Source organism: Marmota flaviventris, chromosome 4 (assembly GCF_047511675.1).
Source record: "Marmota flaviventris isolate mMarFla1 chromosome 4, mMarFla1.hap1, whole genome shotgun sequence".
Classification (NCBI taxonomy): domain Eukaryota; kingdom Metazoa; phylum Chordata; class Mammalia; order Rodentia; family Sciuridae; genus Marmota; species Marmota flaviventris.
The window spans coordinates 143,071,906-143,093,665 of NC_092501.1; the positions used below are offsets into that span (position 1 = coordinate 143,071,906).

The 21,760-nt window shown below is 37.4% G+C and overlaps 1 protein-coding gene across 2 annotated transcripts in view; it reads left to right on the forward strand.

The window, feature by feature from the left end:
* Positions 1-21,760, forward strand: part of Flt1 (fms related receptor tyrosine kinase 1) — a 173,868-nt gene that overhangs the window by 7,736 nt on the left and 144,372 nt on the right. For both annotated transcript variants that reach the window (XM_071611579.1, XM_027928878.2), the window contains exons 2-3: positions 19,147-19,243; positions 19,619-19,845. In XM_071611579.1, coding sequence (XP_071467680.1) covers positions 19,147-19,243; positions 19,619-19,845 — 324 coding nt within the window. The remainder of the gene's footprint in view (positions 1-19,146; positions 19,244-19,618; positions 19,846-21,760) is intronic.

Consider the following 21,760-nt stretch of genomic DNA (forward strand, 5'->3'; position numbering starts at 1 on the left):
CCTTGTCTCATTGCCCATCTCGACAAGTGCCTTTTCCTTCTCATAGATTATCACCATGCTTACAGGAACTTTTTCTCAGCCTCATTTTCTATCCTTCTATTTAATGGGTGGAGTGTAAATGGGATTTCCTTTAAAGCCACAGAACCACCCATGTGGTCTACAGAAGCAAAGCTACAACAATTATCAAGTTCTTTTGTTAAAAGAGGCCTGAAGTGAACCTGGAATAAATGAAAAGCTTTGGCTCTTATTATATACAAATGTAAAACCACTTAAACTCAAGGCCACCTTTAGCAAAACCTTAATAAGTAGTTTTCCTGCCAAGGGATTTCTGTGAAACCCTTTGCCTCTCTCTAGGGCCATGGTCCCAGCCTAGACTGTTAGAACTGTCAGGAGAGCTTTAAAAATCTTCATACCCTGGCTGCAGTTCTGACCAATTCAATCACAATCATATTCTCTCTCTCCCTCCCCAGCTCTCTCCCCATCTCCTCTCTACTGGAGATTGAACCCAGCAGTATTCTATCACTGATCTACATCCCCAGCGCTTTTCATTTTGAGACAGGGTCTCCCTAAGTTGCTGAGGCTGGCCCTGAACTTGTGGTCCTCCTGTATCGACCTCTCAAGTAGCTGGATCTCAGCAGTGTACCACCAAACACAGTCTCTTGAGTGGGACTCTGGCATTGGTCATTTTAAAGTGCCCAGCAATTGGCAGAACCTCAAATTGTACAGAACATTAGAATTACCTGGAAGCCATGCTAGATCACTGGGTTCTACCTTGGAGTGTCAGATTCAGTAGGTCTAGGTAGGGCTGACAATCTGCTTTTATAACAAGTTGCTAGGTGATGCTGATATACCTGGTCCAGAGACTACACTTTGAGAACCACAGCCCTAGAGTCAGTTTAAGAGGCCTCACCACATGGGAAGCACCTGTACAAGTGCCCACCTGTAAAAGGCACTAGATGATCACCAGACCTAGGCCGAGGTGGAGTAATTATCTATCTCTGAGGATTCCTGCCAGGAAGAGTGTGAGTCAGCAGAATGTGGCCAAAGGATCATTCATATCAGGTGCTAGGGCATGTTACCAATGGGACTAAATGAAATGCCTTTTGGTCTATTCTGCCAGCTCAGAGCCAGAACTAAGTTGCCAGTCTAGACAACAGAGCTAATAGTAGCCCTCCTCTGCCTTACTCTACTTATCATTCAGACTTTCCTCTAATTAAAGGTTGGCCAACATCATACTACTGTCCTATCCTAGGTCCCCAGTGCCTCAGTTGTACCCTGTTTCACTCCAGTATGTCCTGCAAAGTGCTGCCCAAAGCCTCATGATGCTTTGCCTCTCATGAGCTTCTCAATCTGTATTTCCTGGGCTGGGATCAGCCTACCCTACTTGGAAGGCTAACTTCTACCTGCTGGAACAGTAAGATTCTGCTGGCTTTCATGGGGTGCTGATTCTGTCCCCATTGTCAAGAAAATGCACCGTCATTTGGAAACATGATACTGGAACTCTTGTGGCACACTAAGAACCCAAGCTGTTTTGCCTTCCCTGAGAGCATCTAGAGGTACTTCTGGAGTGTTTAATGCCTAATATTATGGGGCTCCACTATGGCACTTTTACTTTGGAAAACAGAATGAGTCTATTCTCTGCTAGTTGAGCACTTCTTCTGCAGGGCTGAGATGCAATAGCTATTTGTATCCATCATCTGTTGCTATATAACAAGATGCCTCAAAAGTTGGTGGCCTAAAACAATTCATTATGTTTTTGAGTCTATAGATTAGACATCTGGGCTGGGCTCAGCTGGTCTTACCTGAGGGAGACAGATGCTTTGGGGTAGGAAAAAAAGGAGGAAAGTAACCTCTATTGACTGTCAGGCACTGCAATTTACTATATTATTTCACTCATTCACTCTGAGGAAAGTGATGCTGAAGTAAATCAGATACATTCTCCAGGCCTCACCTGGGTCATCCAGGCAGGTTCCAGTCCCTGGCAATGGAAAGGGGGCCTTGGCATGGGGTCTTCCTCTCCATGCAGTTCTTCCTCCTTGAGAAGTCTAGCTGGGGCTTTCATAATGGAGGCAGGGGTGTTCCTAAGAGCACATGCTGGAGCTGCAGGGTGTTCAGGAGCCTAGGCTTTGAAATTCCTCTATCACTCTGCCATATTCTGTTGGTCAAAGCAAGTCCTAGCCAAGGCTCATGGGGTGGGAGGCAGCCTCCTCTCTTGATATACAGTATGATAGTAATGTTTTCCAATGTGCCATGTTGCTGTTTAGCATTTCACTTTTTCTTTTCAGTCTGATAGGTTGGAATTTGGCAAGAAAAATCATAGTAACTAATAACTAATAGTGAATACTAAATAATGCCTTGGCTCTTCTAAACAGCATCTAGGAACAAAACAACTGACCAATGGTGGAGCTTCACATTCAAACATCTTTTGTTTAGGGTCCTTAGGTCACTGTTAACTTGATATGCCATGTTGGTACAGTGACCTCTTAGAACAACCACAATATCAACAAAGGAGGACAGCTGACCCCAGACTCCCAGTAAAGGCAGCTTTGCAACTTCTTCTCATGGGGTTCCTGATCTAGTTCCTTCTTCCAGAGGATATAATGATACTGTAAGGCGAGAGATCCTTTTGGGGAGGAAAAAAGGAAGAAAGTAACCTCTATTAACTGTCAGGCACTGTGATTCACATACATTATTTCACTCATTCCTAAGAGAGAGATGTGGTAATAACTATAAGAAAAGTGATACTTTGATAAATGAAATGCTTGTTCTATGATCACAGAAGTGGTATGTAAAGCTGGAATTATTTGAATTTGATCCTGTCAGACTTTGCAGTTTCCTTCCTTACCATGCATTACAACCTAATTTGAAAAGCAAAGAAGGAAAAAATACATAGTGGGGGTTCTGACAGTCTTCCCCTGCTCTCAAAACCAGTCTATTCTTGGAATTTTGCCAACCCTAAAGAATGTGAGAAGCCACTGCTACTCCAGCTTAAAGTGGCCTTGGGAGATTCCACTGCTGCATGTTGCAGACACTGTTAAAATCTCCAAGACAGAATTTAATCATGTGTGCTTTCTTATCATAGATATTCAAGAACCTTCCCAAATAAAGTCAGAAAAGGATCCCCAAAGCCATTAAGAACATGGTTTTACATGGCCTTCCAAACTGGTCTCTTAGAAGTGGCTTTAAACTAGTTCAGATTACAAAGAAGGACAGTTTGAGGCCAGCATTTGATTCTAGAAAAGTTCACGCAGACAGGTCCTTGAGAGAAGCTGGGACTGGCCTCTGACAGTTTCCAGGAATCAAGTGTCTGCTCCTCTGTGTACTTTCTAGATCCCAGCAACCTCAAAGACTTGAGCTTCTCTGGAATGAAAGTGACGAACCTGAGGGAAGGACCCAGACATGTGTTGACCCTGATGGCAGTCACCTGTGAAGGAGGGAGAGAGGACACTCACTCTGTCCTCAGGGAAGAGGAGGAATACAAGTCCTGAGCCTCTCTTCAGCATAGGCATGGTGCTGGCTCACAGTTGCCCCTTCCTGAACATCCACGCGGGCACTTTTCATTTTGTTGATGGGTTGAAACCCTGAGGCTGAGGGCAATCTGATTACTTGCCAAAAGCCACACACTTAGGAAACAGGCCAGATTCAAACATGTCTTCTTGATTTCAACACTGGAGTTCTTTCCACCATCATTTACCTAAAGGAGAAAATCTAGGAATTAAAGAAAAGGCAGAAGTTCCATTTTCAGGGTTTAGAATGAAAAGCTGATGTTGTTCAAGGCCTAGTTCTAGAGAAAGTTAAGTTACTTTTTAGTCTGGGGTAGCCAGCTACAGGCCTTGATTGACAGTACTTGTACAGTTTGCAAAACAAGAAGTTGTTTTTTTTTTTTTGGCAGTGCTGGCATAGAACCTAGGGCCTTGCACATTCTACGCAAGGGCTTGTAGAGCTATGCCCTAGCCCTGGAAGCATTTCGACAAGGCCAGTTGCTCTTTGTGTCCCTCCTTCTCCTAGATAATTCTTTTAGATATTTAGATGCAACAAGTCAAGAAAGAAACAACAAAGCTTTATTTCTGCCTTGATCTACTATCCTGTTCCATACCAGAATACGAACATGTTCATCAGAAACAAAAAATCCTATTCTGCCACCTATTGAGGAGTTTTATCTTTTGCTCTAAGGAAATAGCTGGAAAGTATGGCCAAATGTGGTTACATGCTTTGGATGGAAACTATGGGAAGGGGTGAAAGAAATCCTGTTTGATTCTTTTTTTAATGATTGTTTTCTTTTTCTAAATTGGCATTAGAGAAACCAAAGATATATGTAAACAGATGAAAAGACAGGGATATATTAGGATTGCAAACAAACAATTTAAAAAGGCAATGTAAACTCTTGCTACAGCATTTCATCTATGATTAATGGTATTGTTTTCTTTTGGGGAAACATTGTTTAATTCTCTTTTTCCACTTAATGTCTCCAGCAGGACCAGATTTTTGTTCTCTGTTACAATTTAAAAATTTTTATAGCTTCAGAATCTTCCCCATAGGGAATTCTGTAGAACTACAGCAGGGGAAACACATGGAAGTTGAATGATTGTATTGCCCTAGAATGGACTTTGGATACCTATAACTTCTTGAGAGCAAGGGAATATTTGACTCACATTGTTGATGTACCAATTAAAAGCAATCTACCTCTCACATCCCCATCCCATTTTTTATCCTCAGAACTGGTAAATGAAAAACATCCTGTGCAAAGTATTTACCACACAAAGATACAGAGAAGGCCAGTGGGGAAAATGAAAAATCAGGAATGCTGATTTTCAGGAATTTCTATTTCCCTTTATCTTTTTTTGACTGACAAACTGAAGTGATTCTATATCCCAATATATCTTTTTTAAAAGAAGCAGTAAAACTCCAAAATGTAGAAAAAAGTTTTCTTATTTTGTTATTTTTTAATGTGCTTTATAGTCCAAACAGATGGGACTAGGACTGCTTTGCTGGAATAACTCATTCCCCATTTTGGGATAATGTTAATTACAAACTTAGTGGTAGAGACTTAGGAACTATATTTTCATACAGTGAGAGAAAAATATGGATCATGTCAAACTTAATTCTCCTGATGCCAGTTTCATATCCAGTATTCACTGCAGATTTATGTCTTTCCAACTTGAGTTCAGGCATGCATAGGAGGCTATTTTAGAACATCTTACCATATTCACTTAGAAGGTTCTCAAGTGATTATTAAGTAATCCATTATGTTTTATTTATGACTACATGTATGATTATATTCATTATGCTCAATGTTTACCATGGAAAAAGTGTTCGTTCTTTGTATATTTTACTAAAGTGAATCACTTACATTAGTGAAGAACTTGCAACTCATATCAAAATGTGTCCCTCAAACACAAAGTGCACACAGTTTGGAGATTTCTTATTTGTTCACTTAGATTATCATCTTAATTTTTTCGGTATTTATCTATCCACTTCTAAATGACATCTCCTAAGAAGCCAACTTTTGGCAGAAAGCCCTTCAAGAGTAAGGGCTGTTTCTGATCCAACTTTGCAGTTATGAATATAGCACCTGACACCTAGTCACTCAATAAATGCTGTTGAACTGACAGATGCTGATGTGAGTGTGTAAGTGGAGCTGGCAGTAACTCTCTCAATATGTTATGTGATGTTCTGTTCTTTCCATTTGGACCATTCTCTGGGTCCAGCCTATCTTCTGAGCTGACTGTTCTCCTGATCTGACTCTAGACAGGATTGAGAATAGGGATTTAAGTGGTCCAGCCACTGGAGAATTTGTTCCCAAGAGATATTGTCCTTGAGATTAATCCTCACTCTAAGATTCTCTCAGCTGGTCAAGGTTCCAAAATAGCACAAAAGAGGGTGATTGGAAAGTTTTAATTTCTAGCTTGAGATACTAGGTAAGGCTACTATTGTAGCAATTGTTTTCACTGCTTTGTGTAAGAACATTTTGGCTGAAAACTATTTTCTTTTGGCCCTTCATCATCCATGGTATGGACTAGACGAATAGAGAAAAGGAAGGATAAGTTAGTCCTGGCTAATGTGTCGCATCTGATAATTTTCTTTTATCCATCTATGAATCTTCAGCCTTGCTTTCCACCATGATGCTATGCTTTAAAAAGCACCACTTGATATGGGAATGTCTTCCAAAGAATGTTTCTTGTGGCTTTTTTCTTTCTTTTTGCTCCCTCATCTTTAAGAAGCTATCATTTTTAGAAACAGAAGTCCCAGTTTGGGGACAGCAAAGTAACTTATTAACAAATATAATTTAAGACAAGAAATATAAAATCATGTAGCTTTAGAACTAGAAAGACTTCAGAGACTCTCAATGGGCATGGTACCTACAAGAAATCTAAGAACAGCTGAATGAATGAAGACAGCTTATTCTTTATTTATTTTTTGTAAGGATAGTTTATTTAAAAATTTTAAAATATTCATGTCCTTTGACCAGCATTTCTCTACAAAGAAATAACCCTAAATGAATTATTATGGGCATATCACATATATTTACTGTTTAGAAGAATAAATTATTATAAGTTACCCATAAGTCCCCAGGCAAGATCCTGGTTTAAGTTTTTTAAAATACAACATTTGCCATATAATCAATAAAACATTGCATACATGTTTAGGGGAAAAAAAGTCAGATGAAGCCAGGGTTAATTCTTACACCTTGTACATAAAGTATTCTGTATTTTCTACCTTTGATATTGAATAAGTATTTTTACTCTAATGTCAAAATACATTCTTTTTAAAATTTTTTTATTTTTATTTTTTAAATTTATTTATTCTAATTAGGTATATATGACAGCAGAATGCATTTTGATTCATTGCACACAATTGCAGCACAACTCTTCATTTCTCTGGTTGTACACGATATAGTGTTGGACCATATGTGCAGCCATACATGTACCTAGGGCAATGATGTCCATCTCATTCCACCATCTTTTCTGCCCCCATGCCCCTTCCCCTCCTCTTCCTCCCCTTTGCCCAATCAAAGTTCCTCCATTTTTCCCATCCCCCCCCCCATTATGGATCAGCATCTACTTGTGGCTTTTTTCCCCAGTGCTAAGTGAAGTCAGGTAGACCACAGACTGAAAAAAAAAATATGTGAACTAGAGCACTGAAAGAGGATGACAGAGCTTTCATTCAGAAAAGAGATGAAGGAGAGCAGAGTCATTAGAAGCAAGAGAATCTAAGGGATCTTGTTTAAAAAAAAAAAAAAAAAACAGTTGTTGGGCTGGGGATGTAGCTCAGTGGTAGAACATTTGCCTAGCATGCATGTGGCCCTGGGTTCCATCCCCAGCCCTGCAGAGATAAAGAAAGAAAAGAAAACAGTTGTTTAAAAATAAAGTTGAAATTCTAGAGGGTTTGAATTCTTTGAACGAGAAAGAGTTGAGGCTTCCTTCAGCAAACATGCACTCTTCTTCAGGTCTCACCTTCAACTTTATCATTCTGGGAGAATCTTCTCCTTCACTGATCTGGGCAAAGCCTCACCACACCTGTTCCTTTTGCATGATAACGTGAAAATATAATGCTGTTTTATATTTATATAAAAATTCTCTATAATATTTCATATATCTGTATATACTAGTTTACTTATACATCATCCATCTAAAGTTACAAACACTTTAAAGAAAACAATCTTCTTTGTTATTGTATCCCTCTCTTAGTATATGCTCAGAAATATTAACTGAGAGAGTTAATGCTGAAGTTAAAGATTGGAGAAGTCAATAGGGTAAGGGGATGAGAGAAAGGGGTCACATAGGGAACATAGTGGGAAAAAACCAGGGAAGGCTGGCAGTACAAGAGAGATAAGAAGAAAAGATAAACCAGGGAGAAGAGTTCTCAGATTCCTAGCCTCATGCATGGGAGTCCAACCCTTAGCCCAGTTCATCAATCTCATGGGGGTAGGGAACTGGTGGCTTAATTCCACAGGAGCAGCTCTAGGGTTGGGGAACTTATTATCTCTCCAGAGTTCTTCTTTCTGGTTTTATGCAAGTCCTGCTGACTGGTTAATGTCTTGTCCTCAAGAATGGGCTGATTCATAAGTTGTTTCAAAGCCTGTCAGACTGGGAGACAAACATTGGCAGAAATTATAGCTTTCTCTTCTCTCAGAGATAAGTATCTTGATGATATTAAAAAGTTTCTAGAAATAAAGAAATTTCTAGAAATGAAGTTCTAGATAGAGTAAGAAGGTGTATAAATAAAAATGCCCTGAAAGTTAAAACAAATATTTTCCAGATTTGGAGTACAAATGACTTTAAAGTTTTCTATAGATATTTAGAAGGAAAGCCTTAATTCACATACTGGAGTGAATCATGAATATTTAGCAAACTCTTTCTTTTATCAGTTGAAATATTTCTGATGGAAGCATACTGCTTTTAATAGGTTACTTTTCCTTCCAGAATTTTGACTCTAGGCAAAACTTGAATAACAATTCCAGCTAAGATTTTTTTTTTTTCAAGTTTTCAAAATCTTGGGAAGGCAGAGCTATTAACCAATATTAACCAATGTAAATTAAGTGAGTCTTAGGAAGTGTGAAAATTATAAGCACCCGGAATTAAAAAGAACAATTTAGTCACCATGTCAATTCCACAGTTAAACAAGATTCGCCTGAAAGCTATGTGTAATGAAAAGGAATTGTATCTCAAGTTTAATTTAGAAGGAAACTGATTCTGATGATAGCAGATATAATGGTCAAGAATGCTGTGCAGTGAGGCTTACAAAGTTTGCTGTCATTGTTTTAAAAAACTCAATTCCCCAATGATGGATAACTTGATCTCATACTTCTGGCCATTCAAATCTCAAAGGTCAGAGATCTCCTCAACTTTCCTCTTAGCGAATTCAAAGCATCTCCTTTATAGGGATTCCAGAAGAATATTTTCTATGGAGTTCATAAACTACATCAAAGAAAGCTGAAAACTAACATAGGAACTTCACACTCAGCCTTCAATCTCATTTTATTCCTCTCCTATTTTTATATGCAAGGCAACCTGTATTCTGTCATTATGTGTAATTGATAATAAAGTTGAAAATGTTGAGTATATTAAGAGAATAGAAGAAACATGATGTTAGCTCTAGCCGTGTATTTTGCCTTTCCTTGCATAGACAGCTATAGTGTTAAGTACACGGCTTGTCTTCTTTGCTTTACTGTACAAAAAGGCATTATTTTGGATTCAAACTTAACGTCTAAACAGGATGCATTTTTATGGTTAATAGTATTATAACACAGCTCCATGACATTTTTTCTCCTCAGAAAGAATTGTGTGTGAATCTGAAGTTTATCTGTGCCACATGAAAGGTTGTAAGACATGGCTGAATGTAATCAAAGTTTCCAGTTCCCACTCATGTGCTTTAACCATTCCATGGCAGGCTCCTAAACTGAACTGACAGTAGTTTCCAATCTCTGTGATGCTTTCCTTCTAAGAAACTCCACAGGAACGCCTGTAAATAACATGTCCTTGAAATTCAGAGGCCTGCTGTCATCATCTCTGCAAATGCCTGGAACTTTAATGGAAGCAGAGTATTTGGTAAAATCTCTGCCAACTGTAATCCTAATGCTCTGGAGAACAGAGAAAACTTTGAATTTTAAATTGTGGGTTGTACAGATCATCTTTGCTTCCAGACATAACTGTTTTCTTAAAGAGAATATGAATGCTTTTTACAGAATGGAACTTGTAATTCTAAACAATTTAACATTAGCCTTCTAATCTCTAAGGCAGTTTGTCTATTTTATTAATATTACTACCATGCCAATTAATGCCATTTTATCCAAATACTCTTTCAGCTATCAGCATTCTGTTACTAAATTTTGACTGCTATATAGAACTGTGATTCTAAAGAGAATAAACCAACTGATAAAATATTAATTCTATTAAAAAAATCACTTCCATGAAGTCAAGTGTTTTACATATTATCTTGTATATATTGAGTACATATTTTCTGAAGTTGCACTTCTGAGGAATCAGCTACTGTATATTTTTCAGATGTTTATTATCAGAAAATACATATAATCTGGCTTGAAATAACTTGAACATTGTTCAACTTGAACAATAGCATAATGCTACTAGTGATTATGAACCATTCTATGAGACATGACATCAGAGTCCTCTGAACAGTGGCACTAGAGAAGAACATAAGCTGCAAATGGAGCTTCCTGCTACTGACAGAGAAAAGGGAGAAGTGTCCAAGACAAAACAGTCCTTTTTTTTTTTTTTTTGCATTTTGGGGGTATAAAGAGCATCCATTCTGTTCATAACCAGTTGAAAGTCTAGCAGAATTTTCTACTAATACTTTACAAGCTATGTCAACCAGATCTTGACCTTTGCTCCGGGCAGCTCAGATAACTTCCATGACACGGTGTGGTAAACTCAAATGACATGTTAGCTCTATGGAGGTGGGTTTTAAACTCATTCAATAAAAGAACAGCAGTGTGGGAGTAGAGCATTTTTTTGGGAAAAGGTAACCCCTTGGTCAGCAGATTTCTCCTGCCCAACCTTAATTAACTCTCATGTCACATGAAAAGGAGTTGTGCGTGGCAATAGGTCACTGGAAGGGTAGGCTCCTGATGGTAGCTGGTGACAGGTCTAATGATCAATGAATGTGCCCTGTTAAACTGTGACCCTCTGAGAAGCCAGTGTCAAGTAAAAAGTTCCAAGAGGCACCCTGAGACATGCTCCCCTCGTAAACATTGACACTAGGAATGTCCATGTTACTACAGGACTTTCCCCTGGTGAACATTTTAAACCACAGATTTTTTTCTTTAAAATAACTTTTATAAAGTTATGGGGAAAACGAGTAAAGTCAATGATCCATGTATGGATGGAATGAAGTTCCAAGTTCTAGTCATTTTAGACATTACCATTTCAGTGACATCCTTATGCCTTGAGCTGCAAAACTGTGAGTTTTATTAACTCACAACTAAAATATGTATTGTGGGGGTTGGGGGTATATAGCTCAGTAGTAGAGTGCCTGCCTGGCATGCACAAAGCCCTGGATCCCATCCCCAGCATCATATACGTGCACTCAACACATTCTCTATTCCCTTTCCCTCCCTCCCTCTCCGAGACCGCCCCCCAACCAGTGTGTGTGTGTGTATGTGTGTGTGTGTGCGCGTGCACGTGCACACACGCTTATTAATTATAAGATAGTTTTAAAACAAACTTTTCTCCTTCTTGGACAGAAAAGTATAGGCATACCTGTATGCTGGTATATATGTATGCATGTATTAACACATTCTTTCATTTGTTTTCCTTTGATTTAAGACCAACTATTAACAAATAGGAGCTTGGAGTATAGCTCATGGTAGAGCACTTGTTTAGCACATGCAAGGCCCTAGGTTCCATCCCTCACACCAAAAATCAAACAAGGCCAATTGTTTTAGAAGAAAAACCCCAATATTAAAAAATTAATATATGGCTAATTGTGGGACTTAGTTATTTTTTTTAAATATATTTTTTAGTTGTAGTTGGAAATGATGCTTTTATTTTATTTATTTTTATGTGGTGCTGAGGATTGAACCCAGGGTCTCCCACATGCTAGGCCACTGCTCTACCACTGAGCCACAACCCCAGCCCCTGTGGGACTTAGTTTATGCTGCCGCCATACATATTCTCATGGTTCCGTATCTTCTGTGCAGCCTGTTGGCAGATGGAACACAAACGCTCCAGCCGTTCTCCAACATCCTAGAAGTGAGAAAAGAATTTAAGAATGTACATTCTAGTGCTCTTCATTATAGTGTTGGCTTAGCTAGTGCTGTTGTCTTTATTTAATGCAGTAATTCTAATCAGTGCATTCAGTGGGAATGTCCACTTCATATTACCTGATAAATACCTGAACAGAGGCAGACACAGAAGTTAAGACCCAGACTGGACTTTTTCTCAAATGCCACAACTAGCATCTCAAACACAAATTTTGGAAGCTTCTAGAAATTTGCAGTTACATTCTTCACTTCTTTCCTACCCTTGCCATCAACAAAAAAGGTTCAATGAGATTCAGTCTGTGAGATGTAAGCTTTTAATAAGCTACATCTTGAGGAAGGAATCCTTTTATTATAAATGATGTTTAATTAACCTCACACAACCTTGGTAAATGGCTTATGGTCTTAAATTCAAGTTTTAGAAACATGATACTTAGGAAATTATATTTAGATAAAGATTCCATTTATCATGTAGGATTATGTACTATTGAAAACATAGTAGGCAAAATCAAAGACAGATGCTTCTCATTTGAAATAAATCTAATATACAAAGCTTTGAGTTAAAAATTTTATCATCAATAATTTTGATTTTAAAAGGAAATGCCAGTAGATTCTTCAGAGTTCTAGCAACAGAACTGTCAATGTGACTTAGTTTATTATATTTTCATTTAAATAGTTAAGACTCAAAATATGAAATTAGAAGTGACTTAAAATTAACACTAAATTGAATTTAAATTATTCTAATTGGGGCAGTAAATTTTTTTGCAATATGTTTGTAAAACTTCCACTATATAAATGGTGATGTTACTTATCATAAAAGAATTAATTACTTCTCTAAAATTGGACTTCTGAACTTTAGGATTGAAAAAAAATTAGTGTTAAAACCTTAATCCTGAGGGGATCATATGTAGAAATAGATTTCAAAATACCACAATATTTTAGACCTTCAATGTAACTTTGTGATTACTGTAGTCATAATTTGTTGGGGTTTCAAAAAGAATACAACAGCTTTATTGAGATAAAATTGACTTCTGTGGGAGACCAGAATAAGACACCCCTAATATGACTATAGGAGATCAGAATATTGAAATGTTAAATTCAGTGATTTTTTAAAATATATTCCGAGTTGTGCAACCATCATCACTAACTGAATTTTAAAACATTTCATACCTCAAAGAGAAACTCCATGCCATTACCAGTCATTCTTCGTTCACCCTCTTCCAGTCCCTGGCAACCACTGATCTGTTTTTCTATCTCTATGGATTTGCCTGTTCTGGATACTTATATAATGGAATCATATGTGGCTTTTTATGACTGGCTTCTTTCACTTGGCATAATGTTCTTGTTTTTAAATTCACTTTCTCATACTTCTGGAAGCTAGAATTTGAGATCAAGGTGCTAGTAGATTTGGTTTCTCCCAAGAGACCTCTCTGTGTGACCTCACTATGACCTCACATGGCCCTTTTGCTATGTGCTCCAGCACAGTCTTTCAAGTTTCATCTATGTTGAAGCAAATATCAGTACTTAATTCCTTTTTATTATCAAGCCACATTCCATCATAGGATATACCATATTTTTCCATTCACCAGTTGATAGACATTTGTGTCATTTCCATTTTGTGACTTTTACATATAATAGTGCTGTTAGCATCTCTGTATACATTTTTATGTGGATATATGTTCTCAGTTATCTTGAGTAATTGTTGAATACTGTGTTTAACCTATGATTAACTATGTTTAACCATTTGAGGGACTGCTAAACCATTTTCCAATATGGCTACACTATTTTAAAATCCTACTAGGAATGTATGAGGGATCTAATTTCTTTACATCCTCACCAACACTTATTATTATCTGTATTTCATATTCAAGCTATTCTAAGAGGCATGATGTGCTATGTCATTGTGCTTTTTATTTTCATTTGCCTAAAAATGATATTCTTCATCATTTCATGTGCTTATTGGTCATTTATATATCTTCTTTGGGAAAATGTCTATTCAGATCCTTTGTCAATTTTTTCAATTGAGTTACTTGTCTTTTATTAACCATAAGTATTTTTAAAATGTGATTTCTAACGTGTACATTGTTATCAATGACTTATGGTCTCAGAATCAGAATTTTTAGGCTGGAAGGGATTATACAAATCAAAGTCTAACCTCCTCCTTGACAGTTGGATCTGAGGCTTAGAGAGGCTTGCCCATGGCCTCAATAGACCTACTCTGCCACAGAGCTGGGGAGATTAATGACTCTAAATTAAAAATAGAAAAACAGATGTTTCATGATCTATACAGCTGTGCATTGCTTATTGACCTGGTTACTTTCTGAGAAATGCATTTTAGGCAAATTCTTTGTTTTGTGAACATAATAGAGTGTACTTAGACAAACTAAGATGCTGTGATGTCAACAGGCTTATAGGACCATTTTGGATATGTGTTTCATCTTTGATCAAAACATGGTTATTGTCTTTGACTAATAAAGCACTTTTTTAATACAGACTAACCCTTTGATTTCAATATATTAAGAGCTTGGGCCAGTGTCTAGTTGGAAGAGGAACTATGGGACTTGTCTTGAGGTTGCATACAGTTAGCAAGAACACTTTTTATTTAGAGCAATAAAAATAGTAGTTCTCTAAAGATACTTTTAGTCTTATAAGAATCTTCCTTGAGTCTTAAAAGTGACAGCAAAGTTGTCTGGCTCATAATGACCTCTGCTGGGCGTATGTTCCTTTAAAATCCATCATGGTAGCTTTTAAGAATTTTGAAGAGGGCTGGAGTTGTGGCTCAGTGGTAGAGTGCTTGCCTAGCATGCACAAGGCACCGGGTTTGATCCTCAGCACCACATAAATGAAAAATAAAGATATTGAAAAAAAAAAGAATTTTGAAGAAAGAAAATCATTTGGGCTTTGGATTTGGTTACAAAATAAAGCCATATTTTGCTTGGAAATGTACCCTTCCCACGGAAGTCAACGTTCCATTTTGCCTAATGAAAGGAAGATGGGGAATGGAGGGTAGCTTTCTACCTGATATGTGGCATGTGGGGAAAGATAAATGGGATTGTTATTGGAATCATAAAGTTCTATTGTTCCTACAACAAAAGAATATTCAGATAAGATCAATATAAAGTGTCAGTGTTCAAATAAGGACACATTCACACAGTGGTTTCTTAATGCTACTTGCTCATACTGCTTGAACTATGGATTTTTCTAATAAACATTCATAAAGTCCATTTTCATTGTCTGCATGGAGTGTTTTCATTTTATTTAAATAATAATTTTCATATCAAGAAAATTTATATAAATAATCCATATGCCCCTCATGATCATATTGTAGTTGACTTTACCAAAAAGGGATGGAATCATTCACTGAGGAAATGATTCTAAATCTGATTTTTAGGCTCCCATGGCAAACAGTGGAAAGTTTGATACACACCCAACCTTTACAGTTGGGGAATCATTGTTAAATTACAGCACTCCACCCTCAAAATTGAAATACCCTGTAGATTTATTATCTAAATGGGCTATCTAAATGAATTTACTATCTAAGTGTTACTCTGGGCTATTGAGAAGAAGAGTAAGCCAAGCTGCCCATGGTATAAAGATGTATATGTTTATGAATATGTGCATATTTATATCTTTACATATATCACTCATGAGATATAAAAAGTGACATGAAGTAGATGCTTAAAAATGTTTGCTGAATGGCTGGGCTCGGTAGCACACACCTGTAATACCAGAAGCTTGGGAGGCTGAGTCAGGAGGATCAAGAGTTCAAGGCCAGTCTCAGCAATAACAAAGTGCTAAGCAACTCAGTGAGACCCTGTCTCTAAATAAAATACAAAATAGAGCTGGGGATGTGGCTCAGTGGTAGAGTGCCCCTATGTTCAATCCTCAGTACCAAAAAAAAAAAAAAGTTAGCTGAATCTTCATTACTCAGTGGGCATATGGATATTAAACTGACTCAAAGAAATGTTTTAAGGCTTAATAATGTGATTTCAAAGCATTCAAGGAATTTCACTTTCCTTTTCCCCTACTGGTTTTCCTGTTAAGCTATAGTCTTGGTATTTCCATTAATTTTTATGAGACCTTAGTTTCCTATTAACTGAAGAAAGGAGATTTACTAGAAGTGTCCAGTTACTTGAAAGTATAGTTTCCTTATACCTTTCCTTTGTTTTAATTAACATTTATCTAGCTTCCTCATTCCAAGTGAAAAATTAATTTATATTAGTGGAGACAAATGTAATAGAGAAATCACTTTCTTGGCATTTCCCCAGGTAAACTTTCTAATAACCCTCTTTTTGCTGCCTAGTATCTTCTAACCCCTCGGTCTGGGTGTCTCTGAGTAGAAAGTTGGCACAAGGAGTACAAAAAGGAGCTTGCAGAGGGCATGTTCTTCGAAGGGTCTTCTAAATACAACACTTCACAGGGTTGGTTTGGCATGGCTGTTTGAAGTTACAGGTTCTCTCTGACGAGAGAAGTACTGGTGTTCTAAATTGCTGATAAAGAAAAAGTCATAGGATTTAGAAACCAACGTATCAGGTACTCATAGCATGAAAATGGAGGCTTCTCCCACCATGGCCTCTCTGGATGGGAAAACGAATCACTCTACCTAGACCACAAAGGTAACTATATAAGTAATGCCAGAATTTTCCTCAGGAAGCTTTGTTGGATCTTTTCCAGAGTAGGAAGTTCAATTAAGTCCCCAGAATTCCATGTCATAGGGAAAGGCAGAAACTATTCTGGCCTAGAAATTTTTCAGGGAAGGTGTTCTTAATTGCTGGATGTGGCTTTAGAAAAGTCTCCTGTTGACAAGAATCACTGATTTTCAACTACTTTGCCTAGACTCATAAAGATGAGTAAAGTACAAAATGTGTCCCTTGGTATGTGAATGGACTGAATCGTTTTATGGGGTTATTTAATCAACCAATCGATGTATGTGAATCTGATTTCAATTTAAATATGTTACTATGGAATCATTAATACTATCAGTAATTTGATATCAGGACCTTAGCTATAAAAGTTACTTTATTTTCTTTCTTTTCTCTTTTGCAGTATTGGGCATGGAAACCAAGGGTACTCAACCACTGAGTTACATTCCCAGATCTTTTATTTTTTTGAGACAGGATCTAACCCAGTTGCTGAGGCTGGCCTCGAATTTGTGATCCTCCCACCTCAGCCTCCCAAGTTGCTGGGATTACAGGTGTGAGACGGTGTGTCTGGCTAAAAGTTACTTTTAAATATTACCTTATTAGTAACATCAGAAAAGCATATAATGTTCAGTTAGCATCTTTCTTTGCAGTTAAACACCCAGCAAAATTGCCTCTAACAGAAGGGGGCGTGAAGGGAGCAATTCCAACAGATTTAAGGATCAGTGGATATCTGTAACATAGAATGTAGTAAGCCAGCCCATCAAGGCCATAGCATTAAATTCATACCCCTCCCTGAGAAGTAGATCATGGGTTTTTCCATTTTATTCATATGGATACACAGCTGTAATCCCTGCAGATTAGGAGGCTGAGTCAGGAGGATCATAAATTCAAAGCAGCCAGCCTAGTAATTCAGTAAAACCTTGTCTCTAAATAAAATACAAAATAGGGCTGGTGGTGTGGCTCTGTGGTTAAGTGCCCCTGAGTTCAATCCCTGGTACCAAAAAAGGAAAAAAGAAAGAAAGAAAGAAACACCAAATTAAGTAATGCAAAAGGTCTTGCACTTAGTAAGTCGAAAACAAAACTTCAAATGCAGATCTTTTAACTAAGTCCAGTTTTTTTTGAGACAGAACCCAAAACATACAACAGAAAGCACAGCTGGGTGTGGTGTGGGAATTTGACACCTGAATCTCATCTCACAGATCTGTAACCCAACATGAAAAATTTAGAGGACCATTCATCTCAAGCTGCTACCTTAAGTTCTGCTGTATAAAACCCATTTTTTTAATATTTATTTTTTTAGTTATAGGTGGACACAATATCCTTATTTTATTTTTATGTGGTGCTGAGGATCAAACCCAGTGCCTCAACAATGCGAGGCAAACGCTCTTCCTCTGAGCCACAATCCCAGCCCTATAAAACCCATTTTTAAAGTAAAAAAATTTCCCAAGATTTGTCCTAAATAGTTAAACTTCCAAGTCTGTCTTTCCTCCCTTCCTCTAACCCTTGTACTTGCCTAAATGTCACTAATTCTGGGTCCCTGGTTTCCTGCCTTAACCAGGTTTTGCAGTTGCCTCGGGAGGAGGAAGCAGAGGATGGAGAAGAAGGGAAAGCAGAGAGGGGCAGGAGGGATGAGGGGAAGGAGGAGGCAAGAGAGATTGTTGCTGACTTTATTCTGGATGGTCGACGGGAGTTTCAAGAGAAACTCAACCTCTGTAGGACCTTTGGCTTAAAGAATCATGACACCAGGAGAGTCCAAATGGAAGGTCACAGATCCGAAAGCACCTAGTTCCATCTCTTGGTTTATAGATACAAAAACTGGATCTAAAGAGAGAGAGGACTTGTCCAGGGTCACACAGCTAGTTGCTAGAACAGATGTCATTATTGCACTGTATAAAGATGTACAAATCTTAAAGTACTTTCATACACTTTATTTCATTGCTTCACAACAGTCCCCCGAGATGTGCCTGTCAAATGTCACGTAAGTGAACAATTTCCTTTTTACTGTACCATTACAGAAGTAACTTGTAGATTGCATAAGAAAAACCAAATAGTTTCTAAAACTGACTTAGATCCTAAAACTAGTCTTACAAATGAGGAAACTACTTTGGAAAGAAAAATGTCTGGCCCCAAAAAACATTGCTCAACTAATTACTTATCTATTGCTAAAATTCAGGAAAATTCCTATACCTTTTAAAAAATTATTGGTTTTTATTATACATATTTATAGGGTAATGTGATAGTTTGATACCTATATATAATAATCCAACCAGAGTAGTTAGCATTTCCATCTCCTTAAATAGTTTTTAAATTTTTAAAATTTACATATAATAATTGCATCAGTTTATGAGGTATGTAGTATGCTATCTCCTTTTTATGCAGAAAAAAAAAATACAGAAGCCTAGTCTAACTAACTGGATAACCCACACTGGTAGAAATTTAGTATTTTAAATATACTTTGGATGACACTGACATTTAATCTTGAGAGTTTTAAATAAAATATTATATATTTTTAATATGATTTCATTTTGAAACATGAATCTATTAACATTCTAGATATATGGGCTTTTGGATGATATAATACTTAAGTTATTTATTATAAAAGTATATATAATATTTATGAGTCATACTTGGACTAGAAAGAATTTGTGAATTAAGAGAAACTTAAATTCAGTGTATCTTTGTGCAGGTGTAAGTAAAGAGAAAAACTTACTTTATGAAACAATAACTTTAAAAAACAAGATGAGAAGGCAATTTGTAAATAATACAAGTAAAATTTTTGTTTTCCAGGGTCTAGTTCGGGTTCAAAATTAAAAGGTCCTGAGCTGAGTTTAAAAGGCACCCAGCACGTCATGCAAGCAGGCCAGACACTGTATCTCAAATGCAGGTAAGTGACTGTGCTGGTTTGGGAATAATCTACTTGTCCTTCCCAGGGCCCAACTATTATTTCCCTGGTAGAATAGAGAGGTAGATTTTAGTGGTCTCCTGTGATCTGCAAAGTTCAAACCACCACGTCTCCAGCTTCACATGGAGGGGAAAGAATTATTCACTAGGGAAATGGGGCAATGATGCTCATTTTTGCAGCTTTGTTCTCAGTATTGTTCAAAAGGTTTTTTTAAACATGCTTCTTTTTATAAAGACGAAGATGACTACACTTAAGAGAAGACAGAATAGTGCTTGCCAATAAAATGAATGTTTAGGAACTGTTGCTGAGCCTTGGCCCAGTCTTGATTGTGTTTTATTTTCTTATTTACAATTGCAGGGGGGACTCACCCCATTCATGGTCTTTGCCTAAAATCGTGAGTAAGGAAAGCAAAAGACTGAGCATAACTAAATCTGCCTGTGGAAAGAATGGCCAACAATTCTGCAGTACTCTGACCTTGAACATGGCTCAAGCAAACCACACTGGCTTCTACAGCTGCAAATATCTACCTATATATAGTTCAAAGAAGAAGAAAGCAGAATCTACAATCTATATATTTATTAGTGGTAAGACTTCCATTCCTATGTTCTGTTTGCTATTGCTTGGCAGAGGGCTTTAAATCTACCCTGGTCCATTGGAAAGGTGGCTTTCCTACAGAGTATCAAACAAATGGACCAGGAAAGAGATTACACCCTAGTTGTAGAACTTAAGAGAATTCAGTTTTGCATAATGCATTTGAACAAGAATTTTTAAGGCCTAGTCAGTGAATTGTACACTCCATAAGATAAGAGACTCTTGTCTATTTGGCTCACCATTATACCCATAACATGTAGAAGTGTCTGAATGGATAATAAATGGTAGGATCTTAGTTCTATTTCTTAATTATTGAGAAGCCTCAAATAGGATACATGATTTTGGTACTTTAACACACTATATTGTCTTATATGTTAGAATCGTAAAATTTTTTTTTCTAGGCTAGGGAAAGTAGCTCAATAGTAGAGCACATGCTTAGCATGTTTGAGGCCCTGGGTTTGATCCCAGCACAACACACACAGACACACACGCAGTTGTTTTTCTTCTAAATTAATAAATGTAGTATTATTAATTTCTCTTGAACATTACAAAATTGGTTCCAGTTGACAATGGTTTATTATTTCATGTTCACTGAGCAAATATTATATAAGAACTGGCATACACCATTGAATAGTGAAAAGGACAAAAGGTAAAACTGAATCTATCTCTCTTTATTTTTCTTTCTTTTGGTGGATCTGGGGTTCAATCCAGGGCCTCACACATGATAGGCAAGTGCTCTACCACTGAGCTATATCCCCAGCCTGAAATGAATCATTTTTGGTTATAATTTCTATGATACTGTTTTTTCTGTCCTTAGAGAATGAGCAAATGAAGTAATAATATTCAAAGGGAAGAAATGAAAAATTTTTAAGGAAGTATACATTGAAAACAGAATTGGATCCCTGAGAAAGAATATAAAAGTGTCCTGTTGTGTTTCTCTTTGTTTAATCCAGTCAATTTCCAAAATCACTGAGGGGGATCTAGAGACCATAAAGCAAAATTGGTAGACACCTCAGGCACAAAATTAAAGTTAGAAAAGTACATATGGTGGGTCTTCCTTCTCATGAACTAAAGAACAGGATATTTGCTTAGTAGGCAATATAGTAGATTTAACATCTTGGTGCGATTCTTTTTTAATTTTTGAAATAAGGTAACTAGACAATGTTTTACTCATGCATAATCTCTAACTCTCCAGATTTAGGATTAGTCTTAGGAGACTGAACAGTTTCATGATACTGACAGTTACCTCTTTAGCTACTATCAGCCTGATGTTGACTGAGCCAGTGTTATATCCCTATTCTTCAAACTGTTCTGACCTGTACTTTTCCTGGGTAGCTAACTGTAGGGACTACACATCCTAGCGGTTTGCCACTGCAGGGATGCATCAGCCTACTTACACATAGAGTAGGCTGCAGACAGGGACCTGGGTATAGAAAGTCAGCACAAGCCTGTGGGAGGGAAAAGGGCAGAAAATGGGGCAGAGTTGGAGATGGTACAGAATGAAGAATAGAGACTTTGAGAGAGGCAATTTTGCAGCTCAGAGGGAAAGAAGACACAATGCCTGATAGTGGTGGTAGTGGTGTGGGGAATTATACTTGGCCATCTGTTTTCTTTTTCTGGTTCCAGAGTGTATTATTATATTTTTTTCCAGTGCTTGAATAGAAAAGAAAGCAGTGCTTCCTAGAGACTCCTATCTCTCTGGAGGAGTGGGACTTTAATACTAAAATTTGCATAAACTTTTCTCCTGTGGGTTTATCAGAGTCTGACTTGCAATTCAGACACACAAATAAATAAAGGAAGACCTTAATGTGTCTTGTAAAAACAACATTCAGTTATTCTCCCTTTAACTCCTACAGAAACAGGGAGTACATGATTTACTCCAATCCCCTTCTATGACAGAACAGATAT